This window comes from Myotis nattereri (genome assembly GCF_964212035.1).
Source record: "Myotis nattereri genome assembly, chromosome: 9".
Lineage (NCBI taxonomy): Eukaryota > Metazoa > Chordata > Mammalia > Chiroptera > Vespertilionidae > Myotis > Myotis nattereri.
The window spans coordinates 16,031,402-16,048,780 of NC_138084.1; the positions used below are offsets into that span (position 1 = coordinate 16,031,402).

At 58.1% G+C, this 17,379-nt stretch overlaps 1 protein-coding gene across 3 annotated transcripts; it reads right to left on the minus strand.

Annotated features, from left to right (window-relative positions):
• Positions 1-941: 941 nt before the first annotated feature.
• CHST1 (carbohydrate sulfotransferase 1) lies at positions 942-16,617 on the minus strand. 3 transcript variants are annotated; one of them, XM_081098929.1, is made up of 4 exons: positions 16,293-16,617; positions 4,940-5,058; positions 4,171-4,244; positions 942-3,086 (listed from the first exon to the last, which is right to left on the minus strand). In XM_081098929.1, exon 4 carries the CDS (start codon positions 3,042-3,044, stop codon positions 1,809-1,811), a length of 1,236 nt encoding a protein of 411 aa, XP_080955055.1. In that variant the 5' UTR covers positions 3,045-3,086; positions 4,171-4,244; positions 4,940-5,058; positions 16,293-16,617; the 3' UTR covers positions 942-1,808. The 3 variants fall into 3 exon arrangements, with proteins under 3 accessions (XP_080955055.1, XP_080955056.1, XP_080955057.1); XM_081098930.1 differs by lacking the exon at positions 16,293-16,617 and adding an exon at positions 7,084-7,198; XM_081098931.1 differs by lacking the exon at positions 16,293-16,617 and adding an exon at positions 7,084-7,192 and having other exon boundaries at positions 4,940-5,024.
• Positions 16,618-17,379: the final 762 nt, after the last annotated feature.

Sequence of the window (17,379 nt, forward strand, 5' to 3'; positions counted from 1 at the left end):
TGCTCAGTGAGAATGAAACAGCCCGTCTTGAGTAAGCTCTAAGGCAGTGGTTCTCAACCTTCCTAATGCCACAACCCTTTAATTCAGTTCCTCATGTTGTAGTGACCCCCAATTTCATTGTTACAAATTGAACATAAAGCATAGTGATTAATCACAAAAACAATATGTAATTATATCTGTGTTTTCCGATGGTCTTAGGCGACCCCTGTGAAAGGGTCGTTTGACCCCCAAAGGGGTCACGACCCACAGGTTGAGAACCACTGCTCTAAGGTATTTGCTAAGGCGGCTGAATGTATACCCTCCTGACTCATATAACATAGGCCAGGACCAGGTTTCCGTGGGAAGCCCTGCACCACTGGAGCTGCCTTTTCCAGGCACTCGTATTGTTCCAGGACAACAGAGCTGTGGCCCCCACCTCAGGAACCAGCTGTTTTCTTGGAATAAGAGGGAAGCTGCTAGATTGCCAAGGATGGGAAGGGAAATAAGCACGTTTGATGTTCCACCTGTGTAGACACCTGCACTAGTTGTTAAAATACTGAAATACTTCCAGGCCAGGTGATAAGCAGCCACTGCCCTGACCCAATCAATCCCTCAAATGTCCCCCTCCCCAGCTATCTTTGCCCCAGACCCAGCAATTGAAGGAGTGATGCGTGGCATAGGAAGGGGTCACCAGGACTTCTTCCTGACCTCTGGGCATGCCCCTTGGTAAATGTTTTGAATATCACCCCTGACTATAAGGTGTCTGGTCTCAACTGACTGAATGGAAATGAAACCCTGAACTCAATGTGGAGGGTGAGGAAGATGACATGAGTTCTGAAAGCCAGAGACTAGTCACTGAATCCCCGCCTCCAACTCCTTCTCTCCTCCCCAAAGTCAGAAGCACCTAGTCCCCACCCAGGCCTGCCCTCACCCACACAGAATGGCCCACGGTCACGCCCAGATATTATTGCACTCTTTTATTTACAGAAAACACAGATAAAGCATTTCAATGTTCATTTAGCAAACTGATCCACTCTTTTTTTTTTCTTTTTGGCACAAAGAAATATCACAGATGGACCCCAAGATCAATCAGAAACCCATAAGATTTATCAGCCATCACTGGTCCAGGGGCAGCCACAAGACTCAGACAGACAGACAGCATCGCCACAGTCTGGAAAAAATAAACAAGGTCCACATTCACCTCACAGTAAAAACCTGCTCACCGACAGGCAAGGGTGGGCAGGAGGGGGCAGTTTCTATGCTCCAAAGGGGGCAGGGGGCATTGGGGGCAGGAAGCAGGATGAGGAGGGACAGACACCATTCATAACTTAGAGAGCGGTGGCCTTTTTGTCATTAACCTCTTACCTTGTAGAAGTAAACAGTGCAAAATCTACCATGCCCTGACCACTCGTCCGTTCAAAAGTTCCAGGAGTTGTGTGGTTTGGGTGTCTCTCCTGGTGGGCGCCTGTGTGTATGTGTGCACATATGTGAATGTGTGAGTGTGGTGCTTGTAAACATTGCCACCATCCACACAGAGACCCAACATCCGTGTGTCTGAATGGGATGGGGTGGGGTGGGGTGGGGTGGGGGGTGGGCTGTACCCCACTTGACTCCCCCTCTGCCCCAGTGATTCCTGTCCAAGACATAGTGCAAATTTCAGAGACAAACGAGGCAGAGGAAGTGGGGGGACAGGGGAGGGGGAGGCAAGGGGCAGGAAGGACACAAAGACAGGGTGGAAGAGGGAAGGGGAAATAAGGCAACAGTTAAAAAACGGTCCATTTTATCAAAACCGACACCAGGTGCCCCTCACGCCCACCCCCGAGCCCCTGTCACGAGAAGGGGCGGAAGTCCCGCTCCTCCACCAGGCTGATGGCGGGGTTCTTGAGCTCCTCCTCCGAGGCGGCCATCCGGTAGCCCAGCTGCGCCAGCACCCGCTGGCAGGCGTTCTGGGCAAAGGCCACAATGTCATACGAGAGGCGGAAGCGCCACTTCTCGGCCGTGGCCGCCGAGTTGCGCACGGTGCCGTACTTGTGCTTGCCCAAGGCGGGGTCGCCCTGCGTGTTGTTCTGGATCCAGCGGGCCACGTGGCTGTCCAGGGGGATGCCCAGGAACCCGTAGATCTCCTCCGTCTTCTTCATGGGGTTCCTGGCCAGGTCCTCGTAGCGCACCAGCATGTACTTGCCTTTGAGCCACGAGGGCCGCATGAGGCCGGTGGCCACGGAGTTGGAGAAGTCCTCGCACACCGTGGTCAGCTGGGTCACGTCCAGGTTGTAGGGCTTCCTCCCGGTGCCGTACCAGAGCCGCCAGAGCCGGTAGGTGTCCCGGAAGGTCTCGCTGCGGGAAGCCAGGATGCCCCGCGGGTCTCGGACCAGCTGGATGACCTTGAGGTTCAGCCGGGGGTCTTCCACCAGAGCGCGCAGGTCGTTCACCTCGGGCACCCGCACGGTCTTGATGGCCACGTGGCTGCGCTCCCGGCAGGCCTCGGCGGCCACGGTCAGGTTCAGCAGGCCGCACTTGCGCACGCAGTCGCCCTCCTCCAGCACCAGGTCGGCGGAGCCCGGGGGGTCGCACACGGGGCGGGAGCACAGCACGCGGCTGGCCCCGCGGCGGAAGACCCGGTCGGTGGTGTGGTTGACGGGCGGCGGCTTGATGTAGTTCTCCAGGAAGTGCAGGTCACAGTCGTAGAGGCTCCGCAGGAGGTCCCGGCTGGCGCCCAGCATGACCCGCCGGTCCGCGGGGCTCCTGCCCTGGGTGAAGCGGGGGATGAGCGTGTTCTGCACGTGGTAGAGGGGCTCGAACAGGTAGAAGACGTCCAGGTGCTGGTTGAAGAGCTGGCCCACGAAGGAGGAGCCGCTCCGCGTGGTGGCCAGGATGAGGATGTGGGTCTTGCGGGAGAGGTTGTAGGTGAAGGTGGGGCCCTCTTCGCACAGCCGCTCGGCCAGTCCCGCCTCGGCCAGCCCCGGGCAGGTGTGCAAGGACTTGGCGGTGAAGGTGCGGATGGCCGTGTACTGGATGGCGATGGAGGCCAGGGCGAGGAGGAGGACGGCCTTCCAGGAACATTGCATGGCTGGGCACCTTCATGGGGCTGCTTCTCCACCTTTCGAGCTCTGCGGGCAAAGGCGGGCAGCCATCAGGGGGCAGCCAGGCTTAGGTGCCTCACACAGAATAAGAGTCAGACTCCAGGGGGGTGTAGGGAAGTACCCCCTGCTCCCTGCCCACGGCTCACTCACTGCACCGAAGGCCCAAGTAGCTTCTACCCTAGGCTGCACCATCCTGGACTGAACCAACTGATTCCCTGGACCCTGTCCTGCAGGGTTTAAGCTACGGAATGCTGTAGGCCTCCCAGCAGAAAGGAGGGGCCCTTAGGGCAAGAAACTAACTCCCCCCAATCTCACATATAGGGTGTGGCCATTCCCCTGCCACTGCCTGTCGCCCCTGCTGGCATCTCCTGGGCCCACCTGCATCTTCCTTCCACCCTCACAATGTGACCCATGTGGTCATCTTTCCTCCACCCCTGTTCACCCCCTGGAGGGAGAAGAGTCCATGTCAGATGCCTCCTGAGCCCGCGCAGAAAGGACCCTGGTGCCTGGTGAGTCGGTGAGCTGCCAACATCCACTCAGCCACGCCCGCTGAGGACAACTGTGTCAGCCACCACCATCCCCTGACTTACGGATGCAGTGACCAGCTTACTCCAAGTGAGGACTCCTGGGGGCCCGTGGGGGCTCTAAGAGTCACCTGGCCCAGAGCAGAGACAAGGCCATGGGCTGTTGAGAATCATCCTTTCCCAGGCCCCAGTGTCCTCCTGGTTTGCTCCCAGCCACACAGGGAAGAGGTCCAGGCCATGGGCAGACAACCCCCACTGACAGCAGAGCTAACTGGCCCCTCCACCTCAGCCAGTCCTCAAGGGCCCTCAGCCCCTTCTGTGCACAGAGTGAGCTCAGGGACCCACCAGTAGCCCAGCAATGGCCCCAGAGAACCAGAGAGAAGAGGAGGGGGTGGACCAGAAGGAGCACCCCAAGGAAAGCATGGGGGTGAGGAGAGCCGTGAAAGTGAACGGTGTGCCCAGGGTTTGGGACCAGGAGCCAACCTGAACATCTGGAAGTCCCCCAAGAGAGACTAGTTCAGCTACAGGCCCTGGGGGAGGGCTGGGGCTGCTCCAAGGGCCAATGAAGGGAGGGACCCACCACTCACCAAAGAGGGGCTGCTCCGAGCTGGGGAGTCCACAGCCGCCAGGTCTCCTGCGTAGCAGCCCTGTGGCCAGCAAACTGCAGAGACAGGGAGGGGAGGGGGTCTGTAAATGGGGTTGGGCTCCCAGCACCTCCCTTCCTACCCCTGCTCTCCTGTGTCCTGTGCTCTACTGACTTCCCCCTGTCCCCCAGGGGAGGGTGATGAAGGTGCCGCCTGCTCTCCCATATCTATCACTGACTCAGGGCTCCAAATAACCCAATGCCATCTCTGACCCGCTGCATCCAGCCCCCTGAGTCCTGGGCTACATCATACCCCCTCCTCTCACCTCCGCCACCTACCTACCCATGCCCTCCTAACCAGCCATAGTCCTCTGCTCGCACCAGAACCCAGGGGGCAGAGAGCTGGCAAGCTTGCACCCCTACCTGACCAAGAGTTGGTACCCCACATGGGAAAACACCCCAGAGAGGCACCCACACACACTCATTACACAATGGAGCTGCAAAGAAATCCACTGGCCACAAACACCCCCGGCCTAGCTAGTTCTGTCCATTCAGCTCTGATGACCAGACCCACCCAACCAGCCGCAGTGCTCAGCCTCTAATGATGGAACAAAATGTCAGAGTCAAACTTATCCCCAAAATTGGGCTGGCACACAACCCCGGCTGGTTCTGCATTTTAAATCAATAGAACAGCCTGACCTTTCAATTTCCAACTTGTTCAGTAACTACCCAGGAGGGGGTTAGTGGAAATCAGCAAGGGCAGGGGGCCTCACCTCACACCTCCAGGGGGGGTGGCAGCTCAGTCGCAGCAGCCCAGATGCTGAGCCCCGCAGGAAGGGACAGCTGGGGAGGGAGGTTCTTCTGCCAACCACGCCAGACAGAGAAAGGCTACCTGCAACTCAAAGCAAAAGTAAACCTGACCTTCATGCTCTGCGAGGATTCTAAGTTAAAACACCAAGATCATAGCGTTATTGTGGTTAGCATCTATTGAGTGCAGCCTACGTGTTAAGCCCTTTATCTGAGAGCTCATTTATTCCTCGCAAGAACTTCATGTGGAAGCCAGTATAAGCTTCATTTCACGGGCAGCTGAGGCACAGAGTAGAGGAAACTGCTTGAGCTCACGTCTAGGTTAACCCACATCTAGCAGGTTCCCCAGAGCCCACACTGTTTTCCCTCGAAGGAGATTTGACTTTCTGCTCCTCCAGCTTACACATACTTGGCCTTCAAACATGCATTTGATCAATGTCCCCAGCCCATTTGTGAATCGGTGAGAGAGGGACTGGACATTAGAAGGGGGCAGACATCTGCCAACGGCTCAGCATGAGACAGGCACTATGGGTGAAACAGCACGAAGGAAGGCAAGCACTTACTGGGCATTCATGATGCTTCTCCCGGGCATGTGCTCCCTTCACAGGCAGCAGCTCATCTCACCCTCATGCCAACCATGTAAGACGGATGCTGTAATATCCCCATTTTACAGAAAAGGAAGCTGAGGCTCTGAAAGGTTTGATAAATTTCTAGTAGGGGGTAGAGCCAGGATTCCAGCCCAGGCACTGTGCTCTGGAGTCCATGCTCGAATCCTCCTCCGTGATCCCTATTCCACTCACATTCCACCCCCTTTGGTCCTCACCAAGACAGGAAACAGAACCCTTAAAGAGACTTTGTTTAACTATAGGATTCCAGTTTAAAGAGGAGCATGCTGCAGGGAGGGGACCATTTCAGTGTTTTCCTTCCCCGCCCCCACCCGGAGAAACTTAAGGCAGGATTGGAAGCTGCTGCCTTTGCTAATGAAGCAGAAGTAACTGGAGCATCTCGCTGCTATAAATCCCTAAGAAAGTGGGACTCAGATTCACAAGGTGCAGCCTGGGTACCAAGGAGGGGAATGTGCTCAGAGGCCCCATTGCCGGCCATCGCCTTTCCCCCAGAAAGGCAACGCCAGGGCCTGGGAACGGCGGGATGGAGGAAGTCAGGTCCTCCGAGAAATGTCCCTGCTGTCCTGCCGGCCTGGCAGAGCAGGGGCCAGGGCTGGCCAAGCCTTCTTGGTATGCTAGAGGCATGTGCCCTGAAAAACAGAGGCCCTGGGACCAGGTCCCATTGTCCCCAGGGGAGCTTTGGTCACTGCAAGGGACTCCGCAATGCCCTCCACCTCAAAGCCAGACTCTGAGCCCCAGGTCCCCTCCCTGAGCTTCTAGCAGCCTCTGGCATGGCCTCCCTCTCCCTCTGCCTAGTTGAAATCCAGGCAAATCTTAGACCTGGAATCTGCAACTTCTGTTGGAAGTGGGAGAGTTGGTGAACTCCCCCTCCCAGCAGAAAGCTCAGATTTCCATGTCAGGTACCTCAATACTAGGGCAGATTGTGGCATGGCGGGGGGAGGGGTGGAAAACACCTCTTCATGGGAGAACTACAATTCAGAGCTAAGAGCTCAAGCCATGGAACCACACTCACTTAGCTGTCACTTAGTAGGTGTGTGGCCCCGGGTGGCGCACTGCCTCTGAGTCTAGGTTCCCATCTGTAAAGTGGGTCTCCTCATAGAATCGAAGAACTTCAAGCATTTAGTCAATGCCAGGCATAGAATATGGCACAGCCTCGGGCTTGGGACATGGACTCTGACACCAGCCCCATTGATGGCCAGGTTTCTTAATCTCTCTTGGCCCCTGTTTCTCACCTGCAAAGTGGGAATAATTTTAACAATGCTGTTGTGAGGATTAATTAATAGTGTCTAGCAGAGTAAGCACTCAATGAATGTAACTGACTATTATCATCACATGTAGTATTTGGTTTTTATCTCGAGGTACGCCCCAGAACAAATCATCACTGACTGTGGCACACACTCTCCCTGACCACTGTGCCCAGACCTCTGCCAGGAGGCCTCTGCCCACCATCCCTTCCTCAAGGCCTTCTCTCCCAGCCAGGCTACCTTCTCATGCTGAGCTACCGCAATGGCTCTCCTGCTGTCCTCTGGTGGGCATATCCTGTAGTGCAGCTCTTAGTCCGGCGTTGCCTGTTCAGAATTCCTGCCTGGTTGGCTGCAGCTTAATGTGAGGAGGCAGCCAACAGGAGGTGAGGTTGCAGGATGCAGTGAGGTGTGATGATTACACGCCCACCCTGGCTGTGGTCTCTGCTCTGTGCACCCCCTCTTCCTTACCCACACGCCAAAAGGCAAGCAGCAACAGGCAGCCACACCTCATCCCGCGGGCCTCTCCTCCCTGGTCTCATTCTGCTCTGGCAGGGGAGGGAACACTGAACTGTCACGGGCAGGGGCAGCCCACAGCCTCTGCCTTTTTCTGGCCTGTGATCTTGTACTCGCTCCCTGGTCTCTGTGCCTCGGTTTTTCCATAGATCCAGCGACTCTAAGGGCCTCCCAGGTCTGACCACGGCATTTCTGATCCAAGGAAGGCCCCATACTCCTCTCTCAGAGTCAGGGCCAGTCTCACTGAACACAGGGGACCCTTCTTTGGGAGTAGGAAGGCCCCAGGCATCTTCCAAGAAGATACCAGCTGTGGGCAGCTCTGCCTCCCACCTCAGTCCGATCCACAGCTGACCCAGTGGGACCCAGAAACAAGGGGCTTTGCCCTCTGCTGCATTTGCACCACCCTGCCCCCAGCCTCATCCCTTCCCGCGCCTCCCCCGCCCCCCCACCCCCGCAACCCCCCCCCCCATGAAATCCCATGCAATGCAGAGTTGTGACACTGCCTTTTCTGGGCCACAGACTCCCTCCTCCCAGAAAGACCCATTTGTGCCCACAATTTTACACACACAATTGGAGAGGTTAAGCCTCTAGGGAAAAGAAGGGGCACCCCTGGGTGGGCTTTAGGAGGTCCAGGAACCTTCTACTAGCAGCACTCTCCCAACTCTAGGACTTCCTTTTCAACTAACTCTATCAGAGAAAGCTCCACACACATTACGCACCCTACTAAGTAAACAGCAGCTAGGGCCAGAAACCCCGCGTGCAGTATCACATCGCCATTGCCGATTTTTTAACAGGGATGTGTGTGTGTGTGTGTGTGTGTGTGTGTGTGTGTGTGTGTGTTTGTATATGTGCATAAACAACCACTGAAAGAACTTGTGCTGAGCCAGTAACTGTAGATGTCGGGGGGGGGGGGGAGCGGGGGGGGACAGGAGGGAGGTGACTAGGAGACAGGGATACGAGAAAGGCACCGTTTACACTAAGCTTTTGGTTCAGTTTGAGTTTATTAACTTTGGGGGATGGAGTGAAGCCACCCATGGACAAACTGAGGACTAATGACAGGGTGGGGCTCCAAAAGTCAGCACTGGCACCTCACTGTGCCAGCTATTCTGTCCCCAGGGCACTGCCAGCCAGCTGTCTCCTCCCCCATTGCCAAGGCACCAGGGTCAGAGTCACCACCTTTCCGCCAGAATGGGGCTCTGTCTGCTCAGACAGGCCACTAAGGACAGCGCTCGGCTGGGGCGGCTGAGACAGGGCAGGAGCTGAAGAGGAACGAGACCTCAAAGGGGACCTGGTTGGGGAAACGACTGCCCTCCCAGCCTTTTCTCCCTAAAAACAGTTTGTGACGCGCTAGGGAGGCAGGGAAAGCAAAGAAAAAAATCTGAATATCGTATTTCTAACCACACTCAGGGCTGGTATGGAGGGGCCTGAAGGCTCTGGGGTCCCTGGAACTGGAGCAAGGGGCAGGGGGAACTGGACAGGGAGCGGGGAGTTGGCAAACGGGCCTCTGGGATGGGGACTGCGGACAGGAAATGCATAATCCCTACGTCTGTAGTGGCCAGCACTGACCCACCATTTGTTTGTTGGGTCAAGACTAAAACACATAAAACAAGGTTTTTTCTTCGACGGAAGATGAGGTGATGAAATGAAGAAAGTAGAAAACAGGGATATGAAAGTGAAAGAACTAGGAGTCAGTTTAGTGTACAAGAGCCAAGCTACTTCTGGGCTTCACATATAGGTCAGAGCTACCTGGCAGCCAATGGGAAAAGGGAAATATTCCATTGATATATTTCATAGGATTTATGAGATGAAGATTAAAGCATCTGCTCAGGAGAAACCCAGCTATTCTTGATCCTGAATTCAGCATGATATTTCTCCTAAGCGGTCTCCTAGGGAGCCCTGAGCTGTCTTCCTATCCCTAAGACCCCATGCCTAATAAGCCCAAGGACAAGTTTCCTGGGGCTGTGTTCTAGAGCATCCTTCAAGGTGAGCAGCGTGCCAGCGCGTAATCCAGCCAATGCAACCTTGCAGGTGAGGCAATCTGGTGTCCAGGCTTAGCCTCCGTGGTCTGGGTCAGCCCAGGGAGCCTGGAGGCATGAGTGCCTCCCTGAGGGGTCATGCCCCTAACACTGTGATGTCTACAGACCTTCTCCTCAGTATCTGCACCAACACAAACATGGTGTTTACGTACAATCGCTAGAGTCCCTGGGCCCCACGGCCTATCCACAGACCCCACAGGCAGAACCAGTACATCCTTCAGCGACCTCCAGTGGGGGCGAGTTCTCACAATCCTGGTGCCAAAGACAAGCACAAGGAGGGACTGGTCCGCTGACTTCTCAGCAGCAGCAGAGCTCCTCGGCTGCCTCCTCTGAGCTTCTGTGTCTCCAGAGCAGGTCACTCCAGTGCCCACACGTGATGACACTGGGGACACCACTCCTGGGAAGAGGCAGGCTGCGTGGTGGCTGGGTCCAGACTTGACTCCCACTGCTGGGGCTTTACCGCTAAGAGACCCTGGTCAAGGCACTTGCCCTCCACAGGCCGCAGTTGTCCTGATCTATGAAATGAGACCGTCGACCACAGAATATTTCAGATATTTGGGTTGTGAGACAGAAAGCTGATGGATGCCAACAGCTTAGCACAGTGCTGGGCACCGAGCAGTACCCAGGAAGTAGGAATCCTGAGCGTGACTTCTAGCGGATACTTTAACCTGCAAACAGGGAGCAGTGGCCTGGGAATGTTGAAGGAAGTGAAATGTTAAAGGTTCCCCCACTGAAGCTCACCCTGCCTGTGTGCTTGCTGTTTGGGGTCCTGCCCTGAGCCCAGCCAGTCAGCGGGGTCCCAGCTCCCAGCCTGAGGAAAGTTTTCCCCAGCTGTGGGGAGAGTGACTGACCTCCTGGCACAAGGCCCAGTGTGCCCGGCACCTCTGGGGGAGATGAGTCAGAAGAGCCACTTCCCTCGGGCCAGTCTTACAGCCGGCCTGGCGGGTGGTGGCGGAACCCTTCTGCCCCGACCCTGGGCCGAAGGCCCGGTTTCCTGTCCTCCCTCCCCTCCTCAGCAGCCATGGTCAGAGTGGGGATGGTACTGAGGCCTCACCGGCTAGACACCGGGGCTTGGCCCCATCCTCCCATTTTCAAGGCTGGAAAACCACCAATAGGAGCTCAAGTATAGGCAGCTGCTGCCAGAGGGGTCGGGAGGAGGGCCATCTGTCCCTGGATCTCAGAGTCTCCGGTCTCGGAGCCACCTGCATAAGGCCCAGCTGGCCCCTGGGGAGGAGGGAGGCTCACCTGGCCCTTGGGGCTCTGGCACAGGATGGAGGGGCTACGGGAATGGATACTCAGAGATGATCAGGGTCCTGGCTCCCATCAAGTGGGCCCTTACCGCAGGTACAACTGCCATCTTTCACAGGTGAGGAGCAGTGAGGGGGCTGGTCCAAGCACGCGCAGCTCATCTGTGGTGCAGCCAGGATTCAAGCTCAGCTCCGAGCCCTGGCCTTGGCCTTGACCCTAACCACAAAGGTAAGCCTCCAGACCCCACCCAAGAGCAAGAGTATCACCCAGCACCTGGAGACCAGGAGGGAGGGGCAAGGAGTGCAGGGCTGAGGTCCCACCTTCACCTCGGCTTTTACCCGAGCCCAGACATGGGCTCATCCAACCAACACCCATTGACCAACCATCTCTGAGAATCAGGTCCCTGGGTGTCAGCCGGAGAGATAGGAGGCTGCCCATGGCCCTGCCTGCCTGGTTCCCTGGCACACCAAACAAGTCTGTGCCCTCTTGCCACTTCCCAGGGGGTCTTGTCTGCCGAGCTGAATGAAAAAAAGGAAGATTATCACAGATTAGAAGGGACCTGCCTGGCATAGCACCTGATAGGCAGCAGCCAGCACAGCCCCGCCCCGCAGCCTGGGGCTCCAGGGCTGGCTAGGAGAGTCCAGGGAGGAGTGGGTGCTTTTGTGGCCCAGGAGCCCAGGAGTGCTGAAATCCTGTGCAGCCAGAGAACACCACGCACGTCTTTATTACCACCTGTTCTGAATGGTCTGGAGTGGGGCTCAGGATTGGGCTCAAGGCTCAGAGAAGGCCCTCCTGCTCCGTAAGCTCAGAACTTCCCCCCAGCCCTCAGCTGGTCACACGGATGCCAGCACGGTTCAACCTGTCACTCCTCTGTCGCCTGGACAAGCCTTAGGGAGAGCCACCCATTGGTAACATGACAACCGCTGAGTATCCCTGCCCCTACATCAACAGGGACCTGCATAAGCAGACATAATGGCAGCTGCTCACCAGGGACCCATTCCACAGGTGTGGGACCAAGGCTCACAGAGGCTAAGGGACTTGCTCCCACCGCTGGGAGGTGGCAGGGTGGGAACTGCTTTCAGACTATGGGCGCTGTGTGCAATGCCGCAAGGCTCTCACCCTCCAAGGTTCTCCCTACAGGTTTCCCTTCCTTCCCCTGTGACTTCCTAATACCCTTGACCTGAACCACCCCAAGCAGCTCCCCTGATCCTGTACATACCCCGTAAGTGCTTATGAGAAACTCAGCAGTGTGTGGAACCCACACCTCGGGTCCTGGGCAGCCTGACTCCCTCTGAGCCCCAGTCGCCCACCTCCAAGGGCAGGTGAGGGGCTTAAATGAGACCCCCCTCACCCATAACGCTCTTAGCATCCTTCCTGGGACATGGCAAGTACTCAGTTCATGAGACCTTCGAATGTTGGCATCATGCTTGTCTGTCATCTCCTCTGCCTGCAGTATCCATAAGGGAGAGCACCAGGCCCTCCCTCCACCAACCATCACCCCTCGTGCCCAGCTTGGGAGCCCAGACTACTGCCCCCAGCAGAGACCCAGAGTAGAGAAGGGCTGTGCCCTATTCCCCATCCCCAAGGAGGGGACAAGTAAGCATCCCGACAATTCCCAGACCACAGCCTCCCAGCTCTAATCAAGGAGCAAACACAGAGGGAATCTCTAAACACTGAGAAAACGCGGGAACTCTGCCCCACGTGGCACCGTGGGGATTTAGAAAGAACAAATCATGCCTGACAAACTTGATAGCTTTTTTGATAGAATTACAAGGCTGGTAGATGAAGGAAATGCAGGCAGGGTAATATATCTTGATTTTTAGCAAAGCATTTGATACAGCGCCCCGAGTAATCTTACAAAATTAATTCAAAACAGACTTGGCCCTAAGCACTTGTCATGTGGCCAAAAGCAGGAGGGGGCAGGTCCCAAGGGTCCCAAGTGGAAGAGGCAAGTACAGGGTGAAGGACTGAGGGACAGAGTCTGGAAGTGGGGGCAGGGCTGCCAAGACCCAGCCTGGGTCAGATCTTATCTAACATCTTCATTAATGATCCTGAGAGAGGGAGTAAACAGTCCGTTAATGAAATTTGCAGAGGATATTAAATTGGAAGGTGTTGTGAACACCAATGAGGACAGCAAAACAGTCCAGAGAGACCTGGGGGGGGGGGGGGATGAAACTTGGCAGGAAACAGAGTCTGGGGGGAGGGAAGCAGGGTGCTGGCCAGCATCTGGGGCTACCTGGAGAGCCAGGGAAGGGGGAAGGGCATCCCAGGGCTGTGTGGAGCCAGGAGCGGCCACGGCTAGCTTGGGTTGTGGCCAAGCAGGCAACCTCAAGAATCTCAGTTTTCCCATCTGTAAAATAGGGCTGGTGGATAGGAAAGATGCCCTGCAGCTCTAAGAGCTGGCAGTGATGGGAGCCTGGAGCTGAAGCCCACTTTATGGGAGGAGAGGAGCAGTGACACAAAGAGCAGGTCTTGTCTGCAGGCCAGGGAGGGGCGGGCAGCATGGAGAGGGCTGCTGAGGGCTGCTGAGAGCTGGCTGAGCCATCACTAGGACCCAGAATGTCCCGGAGCCACTGCCCCAGGTCAGCAGCAGCAGTGGGCAGGCCCCTCTCCCAGCCTGCTGGTGGGACAGGCTGGAGCCCTGAGCCTGTCCAGACCTGTATGGTATGCTGGGAACACTTACGCGATAGAGGTTTAACCTGAGCAGGGGAAGTGGGGAGTGGGGGAGAAGGTCAGGGTTTGTTACTTTTCTTAGATTTCCTGATCCCTCTTGGGCAGATCATCAAGAGGGAGATGCCTCTCCAGGATCAAGGACAGTGGTCCCCATCCCTTCTCTGTGTCCTCAGAGCTGGGACTCTCCTTCCCCCTCCCTCTGACCGGATACCCAGCGAGCTAAGGCAAGAAGCTGCCCATTCATCTGGACTTGGATTTGTTCCCATAAAGCTCCTAGACAGGTGGGGTCTCAACGGGAGCCAGGGCTCCCTAGCATGGTGCCAGGCCCCCAGCAACCTAAATAAATGCTCGGTGGGAGGAAGAAATAGACGGCTGGTTCCCAGCTGGGGGTGCACCAGGGTTGCTGAGGGCAGCTCTTCCAAAGCAGGAGGCCAGGCCTGCCAGATGTCAAGACCACCTCCCAGGACACAGAGGATGGCTCCAGATGAATGTGCTGGGGGAGTGTCTTCCAACCCCCTGAAATGGTAAAAATGACACTTATTGAACACTTACTATGGCTCCATTCAGAGTGTGTTCCCCATATTAACATGTTTGACCTTCACAGCAGCCCTGAGGTAGGTGCTCTGTTCTCCCTTTCACAGAGGGGGAAACTGAGACATAGAGTAGCAGCCAGGAGCCTTAGTACCTAGACAGAAGGTCCATGGGAGAAGCAGCAGCCTGCCAAGAGCCACAGGGGAGATGAGCAGCTCCTGATGGGAGACCCCAATGGGTGGGATAAGCAGCCCCTCCTATGGGGCCCCCAGAGCCTTGCCCAGCCTCTCCCTGGCCCCCTTGAAGGGAGTTGATGCAACTCCTGCCACACTTGTGGAGCCTGATTTTACTATATGTTTCTCTCTTCCCCACCACCACCACCACCACCACCGCACTACACCGAGTCCTCTGAACAAGTCTGTTTCCATGGAAACCATACAGTGACTCAGGGCTTCGGGACCTTCTCTGAACCAGATTATGAATATCAAATGCTCACTCCCCGCACCAATGCAGAGTGAGTTGGAAAAGTAGAGAGACACAGTGGGCAAGGGAGGAAGACAGGGAAGTAGGCAAGGAGAAGGGGGGGTATTAAGCCTGCCCCCCCCCCAGTGAGAACCTAACATCTGGGTCTCCTGCAGACTCAGTGGGGCACAGATGTACACCTCCTCCATGTGTGCACAGCTGGCACACACACCCCAACATCGGCGCCATCCCCACCAGCCTTCCCATGGAACTAGGGCCCTATGGGAGGGAGCGCAGGAGGTAAGGGGGCTCTACATTTCTCCTAATGAGGACCTCAAATGGCAGAGGGGGCAGGGGGCAGGGGGCAGGGGGCTGGGGAGAAGGGAAGCTGTCTACAAGAGGAGCCTGACCTCAGATGCCAAGGAGGAAACCTCTGGCCAAAAGCTTTGCAATATTCGGCAAAGAGGGAAATTTGGAATTTAGGGAGGGAAATGTTTCTTTCTGCATGGAGATGAGGAGGCTGGGTGTTAGCTTATGTGCTGGGAGCAGGCACTGGCCATGATTTCAAAGCCTACCTTCCCCTCCCCACCCCCCACAGCGTTAGTGGGATCATTAGCAGGGACTTCCTCTCACTTGCCCTCCACCCAGGCCTGACCAACCGCCATTCACTTGCCCTGATTGGGACAATAGCAGAGAAATGAAAGTTTGCAGCGCCAGGCTCCTGGCCTTCCAGGGGGACTAAGGCCCCCAAATCTGCCCCCTCCTTTCCCCGCAGCTCCCTGAAGACCCAGGAGGGAAGGGAAGAAAAGAGGTTGAGGCTTGATACCTCCCTGGTGAATCCGATGTGTGAGTCATGACGGTGAGTGTGAGCGCTTAGAAAAGAAACAGGGTCATGGTGATGCCTGTGAATGTCCCCGGCTGCTGAGGACTGGAGTCTGGGAACCGCCTGCCCAGGTAAGCTCTCCGCCTGAGACACCTGGCCCTACTGGAGGGGTTGAGGAACCCCTCCCTGGGGGCAGGTACCTGGTACTCAGTCCCCACCTGCTTGCCTCCTCTACCTCCTGGTGCCTTTAGCTTGCCAAAGCAGCCACCTTCCCAGCCAGGGTACCCACCTCCTAGCCACAGTCCTGGGTCCCCTGCCCCCCACCCTTACCAGCCCTGGGAAGGATGCTGGGCTCAATGTTTGTCCTTGGCTGGACACCCACCTTCCCATCTCCTGCCTCCACCTCTCTAGACTCCCCAGTCGCCCTTCTTAGGAGCCTCCCGCTTAGGAGCAGTGTTTAAGTCCACCGAAGAAAACCTGCACCAGCGACGAGGAATCAGTCCTGGGAAAGGGCAGGTCCGGGATGGGAGAGGGCCATCCTTGGCATCCAAGATGCCACCCCAGGAGGACCCTCGGGTCTGACCATGGGCTTCCCAGCCAGGGCCGATCTGGGCTGTTACTGTGCAAGCAGGCATTGGGTTCCTAGAGCCTGGAAGGGGTGCCCCAGAGTCCTGCCGGAGAAGAGTGGGAGGCTGGTTCTGGCTTCCCCCGGGGGGCTCTGCACCATCCCTGGGTCCGGGGGCCCAAGGCAAAGTGGCCGTGGGGGTGCGGAGCCGGGACTGGGAGCCGCAATCAGGAGGCGCAGCCCCCTGACTCTGAGTGCAGCCCCGGTTCGGAAAGTTGGTGCAGGTGTGGGGACCTCAGGGTCTCCGGGCGACTCGGCAGCTCGGAGCCGGGAGGCTGCGGGACAGTGAGCCCCCGAGTTCTCCTCAAGTTTGCTGCCCTCCCGAGTGGGGGCGGGTGGGCTAGAGTGGTCGCGGGGCTCACTCGCCGCTAGCCGGGGAGCCGTCCTGCGCCCAGCACGCTGCTGTCCCCCGGCCCGCACCGCCCGCAGCGACGGTCCCCGAGCCGAGGGGCGTCTCCCGCTACTCCCGCGCCCCTCCCGGCTGCTGCAGCGAGTGTCGGCGCCCGCCCGCCCCGGGAGCCGCCGGGCCGGCCGATACCTGGTCGGGGGCGCACCGGGAGCCGCCGCAGCGCCCAGCGCAGGCTCCATCCTCGGGTGTGGAGTCAGGCTCGCCCCGGGTCGGCGGGCGGCGGCGGCGGCGGCATCCTGCGCCTCCCGCGCACTCCTCCGCGGCCTCCCTCCTCCTGCACCTCTTCCGCGCGCCCCTCACGGGCCCCTCTTCATGGCCCGAGGGCGCGAGCCCGGGAGCCCGGGCGGCTCAGCTGGCGGAGTGCTTTCTCCGGGGCAAGGCGCGGGACCGGGGACCCGAACGCAGGGGCGCCGGGCCGGCGGCCGGGACCCAGAGCGCCGCAGCCCCGGGCACCGGAGAACAGCAGCCGCGGGCGCCGGAGCCTCGCCGAGCGCCTGCCGCCCGCCTGGAGTCCCGAGCCCCGAGCCCAGAGCAGCGGCGGCGGCGGCGGCGGCAGCGGCGGCGGCTACAGCGCCGATCCGAGCAGCGGGCGCTGCGGTCCCGGCTCCACCCCCCCAAAGCCGCCCGCCCCTCGGTGGCAGCCCGCCCCCTGCTCTTCCCCACCCGCCAGCGCGCGCCCTCCGCTCCCCGCGCGGTCCTGCCTGCTCCCGCCTCCTAACCCCCGCTCTGCCCCAGCCACCAGCGCTGCGGACACCGCCACCCCCACCGGCCCCACGCCCCCGGCAGGCCAGCTCCGGGGCCAGCCCCCACCCACCCCGCACGGAGCCACACCCACACCCCAGGTTTTGGAAGGCCGGCGAGCGAGGACGCAGGCTGCGCACTAGCACCTCTTCCCCTGCCCTCCCACCCACCCCGCACCCAGGACGCTCTCGGAACGCCTTCGCCTGAGTGCCCCCCACCCCCAGTCCGGCTGGAGCCCCAGCCGAGGAACTCCAGAAACCAGAACAAGAGCCCACCACCCTTCAGCGCCAATATCCCAACACACACCCCAGCCCATCCCCCTCCCTTTCACTTCTCAGGTATGGGAAGGACTGGCTCCAGTTGGGCCTCTTGGGCAGGGTCAAGAGGCGGGGGGCGGGGAGGCGGTTTAGGGGTGTTGGAGAGTGGATTTGCTGGCAGACAGCCTTCCAGGCCAGTCCTGCACCCCGTCGCCCAC